Source organism: Myotis lucifugus, unplaced genomic scaffold, assembly GCF_000147115.1.
Source record: "Myotis lucifugus unplaced genomic scaffold, Myoluc2.0 scaffold_10, whole genome shotgun sequence".
In the NCBI taxonomy this organism is placed as follows: Eukaryota; Metazoa; Chordata; class Mammalia; order Chiroptera; family Vespertilionidae; genus Myotis; species Myotis lucifugus.
Window position 1 is genome coordinate 7,572,325 of NW_005871058.1, and position 8,375 is coordinate 7,580,699.

General features: G+C 40.4%; 1 protein-coding gene across 1 annotated transcript in view; it reads right to left on the reverse strand.

The window, feature by feature from the left end:
* VWF (von Willebrand factor) overlaps nucleotides 1-8,375 on the reverse strand; it is a 117,642-nt gene that overhangs the window by 1,235 nt on the left and 108,032 nt on the right. Inside the window, exons 48-51 of the mRNA XM_006084318.3 lie at nucleotides 3,497-3,595; nucleotides 2,732-2,860; nucleotides 2,167-2,206; nucleotides 136-233 (exon numbers count right to left, since the gene is read on the reverse strand). Coding sequence (XP_006084380.1) covers nucleotides 136-233; nucleotides 2,167-2,206; nucleotides 2,732-2,860; nucleotides 3,497-3,595 — 366 coding nt within the window. The remainder of the gene's footprint in view (nucleotides 1-135; nucleotides 234-2,166; nucleotides 2,207-2,731; nucleotides 2,861-3,496; nucleotides 3,596-8,375) is intronic.

Consider the following 8,375-nt stretch of genomic DNA (forward strand, 5'->3'; position numbering starts at 1 on the left):
TGTATGCTTACAGTTCTTTTCAGTTCTCCTCCCTGTGAATTTTTCAGATCCTTCTGAAATGTAACTAAGGAGATATCTACCAAACAAGGAGACTCCCCTCCCCATGTAGGCCTCATCGAAGTCAGGGGCCCTTACCTGGCAGTAATGAATGTCCACTTCCTCTTCGGACTTACAGCTTCCCACTTTGACATACTGCAGCCTGGCAATGATATCCTTGCAATCAGGCTCCTCACCTATGGGACAGGTGAGAGGTGGGACCCGGGCCTGGCTGGGGTTCTGTAGAACACTCTCCAGCCCAGTTCCCTCACGGGGCTGGAAAACAGTGTCCAAATCACCAGAGCCAGCCACAGAGAGGGGAATTATGTCATCATGGTTCACCCGGTCCTTCATGTTCAGAGATGTAGTTATTGCTAGGTTTAACTTGCTTACTGGTACAATTTTAATTGCAAGAGGAGCCTAAATTCCCTGTGCTTTGGTGATGTGGATGGATGGAATTTGCTTTTTATATAATTGAAGATTCTAAAAACCATAATGACTGTAGCAGGCATCTTATGTTTGTAACAATGTTCAGAAGCTAATGGGCAATGAAGTAACCAATACTAGTAAATATAATTAATATCTGCCCATCCCTGCCTTTGGGTTAAGAGGAAAAGCAAATATCAGGACCACATAAGGGCACTCACAGCCTCTGTGGGGGCCGAGAAGACCTTAGGAGCCCTTGTGGAGTCCTCTCTGGGTATAGCCACCTGCAGGTGACTGGCATGGGTTTCTTTACATACAGGTATTATGTAAAGAAGCATTCAGGTCAGAATGCTATCTTCCAGTGGAGAATTGTAAGACTTAATGCAGCTCACCATTCCCTATCTGAACACGGAGTTCTCCGTTCTCGGATGGCTCCTAATCTAAATCAACCCCAATTGCATTTTAGCCTGCCTCCAACTTCCAAGTAATTTCATTTTCAAGGGAAAGCCTGCCAACTACATTAAGAGAATGAATAAGGAAAACCATATTTAGGCCAACATCCTATATTCTTTCTCTGTGTATTTAAATCCCTGAGCCTGGCTTACTTTCCTTATAAAGGGTCTCAGCCTCCTGAACATGCTAACCAACAAAGGCCCTTTTTTGCTGGTTTTGTAGATAACAGTCTCTTAACCAAATGTTTTGTGCAGTGCACCTAGCATTCACCTCCTCTGATGGTTTCTTGACTTCACTTTCTTAAACCATTCAGACATTTCGGACTGTGTTTCCTCAGTCTACAACTTGAATACAACAATTACAGGGGCTGTCAGAGTAAGCCATCAAGAAAAGAATGAATGATTGAATGCCAAAGGTATTCATGTTTTCACTCTTCCTTTCTCTACCCAAAACTGAACATGGGCCTATGAACCCAAAACAGAACAAAACAACAAAACTAAACTTAAAAAATATTAGTTCAGGCAAGTAATTCTATCTTCAGAGAAGAATGCATTAACATTGGGATTCTGAATGTTATTTGTGCTCATGAACACAAGAATGTGTGGTAAGAACACTGATCTGCAGACTTGTTGAGTCCAGTCTCCAACGCTGCTGCTGTGAGCTATTAGGATCAACCAGTATAACATAACTGCAAGCTCAAGAGGGACCGAGAGTGAAGAAGGGGGGTTAATATACTCAGACCAGCCTTATAAATCACGAGAGGACTCTATGTTCTCTGTAGTCCCCACAGCACACAGTGGGTCTAATGTTAGCCAGGGGTGGCTTCCCTTGCTTCCTGAGATAGCTGTGTGACACTCAATGAATAGATGTGCATTGAGTGTCTACTCTGTCAAGATCATGGATCAAGGGTGTCTGTCTTCAAGGAGCTCTGTGTGGAGAGAGAAGATTTTCTCTCATGGTAGGACTATGAGCAACCCAAGACTCTATGAGGGGAAAGGAAGGCAAGGGGCTGGAGACAGTGAGGAGTTTGGAGGAAAGGGGAAAGAGGTGATTCACAGGCTTTTGGAAGGGGATTTGAGCAGGGGGCAGTTTAAGAACATTCAGGGAGGAGTGGCAATTCCCTGCAGGACTGAACATAATGACTGGCCGGTGATCAAGAAATATCTTTCTGGAATAAAGCTTACTCCAAAGAACAGTCCCTGGACTTGGTCTGATGGGTTTCCAGGGACAAGCTATTGGTAATGTACTTACATGTGTCACAGCAGGTGCCTGGAATTTTCATGATTTTCCCCTTAAGGAAACAGCAAAGTCCCAGATTAGTCACAAATAGTACATAGTGGTCAGCTTACAGGTCACTTCCCAGGCTAATTCCTGGGCTCACGACCCTGAGTTTAAGTCCCCAGATGTAAACTGTGCTTTTCCACCACAAATGTGAGAAGAATGACCACCCTACCTGACCAGGCTGAAACAATTTTGATTACTCTGAATCCTCTCCCAATTGAGTCATCAGAATCAAATTCTCAGGGAAGATTGGAAATCAGTCTGCTCTCTCCCCTCCCCTTCAGGATCACACATTCAGTCTCCCCCAAGGGAAAGGTATTTTTATAGCACCATACAGTGCAGAGAGTTTTGTCTGTGCTTCAGGCAGGCTTGATATTGTGATTTCATTGATTCCTATACTAGGTCAGAGATCTCCCGTGGACACTGGGAAATCACGTCAGAGCTGGACTACATGCTGCTCAGAAGGACCTCTGTTCTTAGAGTCAGAGATGGAGACTGTCAAGAGGAAAGCAAGGCCTGAGCTCCGAATACTCACTCCCTGGGCCAGACATTTGTGTTCATCGAAGGGCGGGCAGCCTGTGACCCTCTTTTCCCAGATGTACTCTCCTCTCTCGTTGACCTTGCAGAAGTGACTGTCACAGCCATCCTGGAACATCTCATCACGCTGAAACCAAAGAAGGCAAATTTGAAGGTAGTGTTTGGTTACAAAGTCACTTCAAACCATGACCTTGAGTCCATGAAGTTTTTTTTAACAAATTGGAAGACTATCGAACAAGAATGAGACAGTATCTATAAAGTCTCCACACCCAGAATACACACAAAAAAGGTAGAGCCCTTATACATCTTATTAACTGTAAATAGGGCTGCATAAATGTAGAGAATCCCCAAATTCTTCTGATCACTTAAAAGTTTAAAGAATTAAGACATAGGAAGGTAAACTGGCTAATCAATAACTAAACTGGGCATCACCTCCCAAACCCACTAATTAATTTTGACTTTCATAAGTCAGAGTTTATTTCACCCTGTCTTTCCAGTCTCATTGACATCAGGCTGGAGAAATTTCTTAAACTTCAGCCAACTTCAAATCATGGGCCATACATCAACTTGTCAAGAAGAGTGACAACATAACTAAAACAAAGAGACAATTTTTGTCTTCTATAAGATATTCATCTTTTCTTTATAAAATCAGAAAGAAACCAATATTGACTCAAATGTAGTCCCTCTTTCTTGAAGAAAAGATCCCAAAATAGGAAACCAGTGGGTAATACTAGGGGGACACTTGAGTTCAATGGGCTCCCACCTGCAGAGTCATGATTTGTCCTCCCCTTAGCTGAATGGTGCAAGCCACAGGCAGACATCTCCAGCAGCATTCACCTGGGATATTCTCTTTCTTGTAACCCTGTATCCAGGAGTAAAAGCAGCCTTAGTTAACCTCCCCACAACATCCCAATTACAGCTAGGCTAATTTTGCCAGCTTCTCATCTCTCCTAGAGTTCAGAAAGTCAACATTCAGCACTAACTAACCCTTGTCAGTTCTCAATCCCCTGGATAGCATTTCTTCCCTCCACAGATGTATACCTCACTCAAATTCTAGCAGCCAGACCTATGAAATTAGACCTCTCTCCCGAGCTCCGGACTTTTAAGTTCAACTGTTTACTTGACAATTATTTATCTTATTGTCATCTTAAGACTTATATCCAAAAACTTGATTTTTGCCCCAAGCCCCATTCTTGTTCAATCTTACCTATCTCAGCAAATAGTTTCATTACCCAGTTTCTCCAACTAGAAACCTGGGAATCACCCTTGAGTCTCTCTCTTGTTTACACCCCCACCCCCACTCATCACCAAATCTTGCCAAAAATGCATCTCAAACTCATCTGCTGCTTGTCATGGAGTGTCCTCTGTCATCACCTGGTCTAAGCAATCATCATTGACCACTGGATTCGGATAATAGTCTTAATTTATCTTCCTGCCCTTATTCTTGTCCCTACTACAGGTCTCCACACATTTGCTGGAATGGCTTTCTTAAAATAAAAGTCTAGTCATGTTACTCTTTTGCTTAAAAACCCCCAATGGAGTTCTGGTTCTAACAATGGCCGAGTGACTTATATTGGACTGACTCTCCTGCAGATAACAACTTAAATGATTAACAAAATATTTAAAACAATTATTCAAAGACACTGGATGGCCAAATCAGCAATAAACTATAGGTTATTTGATCCTTGAAAGAGGGAACCATAATGGACAAGAGTCATGTTTAAATGGCTTTTCCCATGAGAGCAATCTGCACGGCACTGGACGGTTGGAACCTGAGAAGAAAACTGTAGTTGTATTTGCCTGAAGAGTCAGAGGACAGCGTTTGAAACTCCTAGAATAGCTGAAAACTAAAGGGGAAAAACTCAGAAAAGAGGAAGTCAAAAAAAGAAGCCCCCTAATCTGCATACAAATTCCCTTCAAATCCTTGGTTAACCTCTAAATCAGTGGTTCTCAACCTTCCTAATGCCGCAACCCTTTAATACAGTTCCTCATGTTGTGGTGACCCCCAATTTCATTGTTACAAATTGAACATAATTAAAACATAGTGATTAATCACAAAAACAATATGTAATTATATATGTGTTTTCCGATGGTCTTAGGCGACCCCTGTGAAAGGGTCGTTCGACCCCCAAAGGGGTCGCCACCCACAGGTTGAGAACCTCTGCTCTAAATTATATATACACAGAGGAGCCTAAGAGGAGCCCAAGGACAAAACAACAGGTGGAAACTTAAAGACCTGAGCAGAAATTTCAGCTCCACACAGCACAGAAGAGCCAGGGTTTGCAGTCTGAATCCCACCAAGCTGGGGACTAGTCAAACACCTCGTTTTCATTGACATTTCAAAAGAGCCAGACCTTAGGATTAAGAACTATGTTTCATAACTCAGACATATGTCATATAAGAACTATGTCACCCTTGGATCAAGAGAAATAATGAAATAGACTGTCCCTAATATAGTTTAAAATCTAGCCTCCTTTAATTCAAGGTGAACCACCAATAATCTAAGTTAGAAGCTAATTTAACATTCATCAGAGGAAATAGCAGAATTAAGAGTCTCTTCACATATCTCCCACCAATGTCTAACACATAGTAAAACATTTCATGCAAAGGAACGGGGGTGGAGGGGCAGGAAATGACCCACGTTCAAGAGAAAAATTACTCGATAGAAACAGACACACAAATGACCTTCATATTGCAATCAGCAGACAGAAACTTTAAAATAACTATGATAAATATGTTAAAGAGTCTAAAGGAAAAATGAATATAATAGAGAAAAGAGATGGGGAATTTAGGAACAACCTGGAAACTTAAAAAAAAAAAAAAAGGAAACCCTAGGACTAGAAATATAGTTACCTAATTAAAAAACAAAACAAACAAAAAAAATCTCACCAGATTGGATTAACTGCAGAAAAGAAAGGATCAGTGAATTTTAATACTGATCAATAGAAATTGTCCAAACTAAAGAACAGGAAGGAAAAAAGTTTGAAAAAAATATACAGAGCCCCAATAACCAGCAGAACAGTATCAAATGGTATAATATACATGTAATCATAGTTCCAGAAAGACAGGAGAGAGAAAATGAAATTTAAAAAATTAAATAATAGCTGAAATTTTTCCCAAAATTGATTTAAAAAATCAAGTCACCAATCCAGGAATCTCCATGAATCCAAAGTAGGGAAAGTAAAGAGAAAACTGTTAAAGTCAGCCAATAGGAAAAGGTTGGGCAATGCACACAAGAAAATAACAATAAAAATGGCAACTAGCTTGCCATCAGAAACAATACAAGCCAGAAGAAATGAAACAAAATATTTAAAGTGATAAAATAAAAAACTTTCAACCTAGAATTCTATACTCAGTAAATGAAGGCAAAATAAAGATGTTTCAGATCAATGAAATCTGAGAAATGAAATGCCATTTGGCTCACACTAAAAGAAATGCTAAAAGAAGTTCTTTTTCAAGCTGAAGGGATATAATATAACATGGAATTTCAGATATACATGGAGGAAGTGCACTGGAAATTGTAAATATGTAGATAAATATAAAATACCATTTTTAGTTTTTTTCTTAAATTCTATAAAAAACAATTTACTGTTTAAAGCAAAATAATAACAATTTATCTCTTATGTAGAAATAAACCATGTCAAACCATAGCACAAAGTATGGGTAAAAGATAATATACATGAAATGGTATATTATTAAATCAAGGTAGACTACGATGAGTGAAGAATACATATTGGAGTCTCTAGAAGAGCCACTATTATCTCTATATCAAAATATTTTCTATTTTCATTTGTGATTTCTTCTTTGATTCATGGATTATTTAAAAATATTTTATTTTCTTTCCAATATTGGGGGGGGGGGATTTATATTACCTTGTTTATACTAATTTCTATTTCATTTCACTGTGGTCATAGCATACAGTCTATATGATTTGAAATTTTTGACATTTATTAACTTTTTTATGGCCCAGAATTTGGGCAAGATAGGTGGAAATTCCCTGTGTGTTTGAGAAAATGTGTACTCTACAGTTTTACAATGTAGTGGTCTATCATTTTCAATTAGGGCACATTAGTTCACATAGTTTTCCAAATCTTCTATATCCTTATTGATTTTTCCCCTACTTATTCTATCAGTTACTGAGACAAATACATTAAAATTACCAACTAAAATTGTGGATAGGCATATTTCTCCCCCTAGTTCTGTTAATTTTTGCTTCGTGTATTTGTATGCATACAAATTTAGGATTCTTGTGTCTTCTTAATGAACCTACTCTTTTGTCATTATGAAATTACCTTCTTTGTTTTGGTAGCATTCCTCAACTTAAAATCTATTTTGTTTGGTATTAATATACCCATCTTAGCTTTCTTGTTCCTACTGTTTTCCTGGGATACCTTTCCCATCCTTTGACTTTCAACCTGTCTGTCTCTTTAAATTTGAAGTGCATCTCTTGTAAACAGCATATTAGATGGGTCTTGCTTTTTTATTCAAGTCTGACAATCTCCATTTTTAATTGGGATTTGATTTTGCTTTGACCATTTACATTTAATGTAATTATCCATATGGTTAGGTTTAAATCTACCATTTTCATCTGTTGTCTTCTCTGTTACTTAGTCTACAGTTAATTCTTTTCTGTCTCCTGGTTTAATCAAGTTTATTGTATCTCCTCTAAAAGCCTTTTAGCTGTACTTGTTCATATTACTATTTTAGTGGCTACGCAGGTTTATACACTTATCAAACTTCAACAAACTATATACTTACTATATGTGCTGTTTATTATAGGTAAATTATATCTCATTAAAATTAAGACCTTCTATGGCTTCCCATTGCATCTACACTAATAAAAGAGAAACATGGTAATTAGCGTACGACTGCTACCCTTCCCATTGGCTAATCAGCATATCCTTATGCAAATTAACTGTCAGCCAAGATGGCGGCCGAGAGCCATGCACTGAAGCGAACAGGGAGGCTTGCTTGCTCCAGTGACTGCGGACTCCAATGTTCCCCGCCTCACTTGCCGGCCTCTCAGCTGCAACTCTAAGCAACTATGTTGCAAATATAGAAGCTAAACAAAACCCAAGAAACCTGCATTAGTCAGCCAGGCTTCAGCCAGCCGGACCACAACATTGTATCAAATACAGAAGGAAAAACAAAGGCCAGAAACCGGCTTTCAGCAGCCGAGGCCTCAGAGCTAAAGCTGGCCCAGAATAGAAAAAAGAAAAAGAAAAAAAGGAGCGGTTGGGAGCTTCAGTCAACCCACCAGCCTGAAAACGGCCCTCAGCCCCTCAGCCAGACTGGCCAGGCACCCCAGTGGGGACCCCCACCCTGATCCAGGACACCCTTCAGGGCAAACAAGCCGGCCCCCACCCGTGCACCAGGCCTCTATTCTATATAGTAAAAGGGTAATATGCCTCCCAGCACCGGGATCAGCGGAGCAGCGAGGCCTCCCAGCACCGGGATCAGCATGACAGGGGGCAGCGCCCAAACCCCCTGATCACCCTGCGGCTCTGTGTGTGACAGGGGGCGGGGCTACAACCTCCCTATCTGCCCTGCTCTGTTCGTGACAGGGAAGGCGCCCCAACCCCCTGATCGGCCCTGCTCTGTGCCTGATAGGGGTGGAGCTCCCCAATCCCCTGATCGCCCTG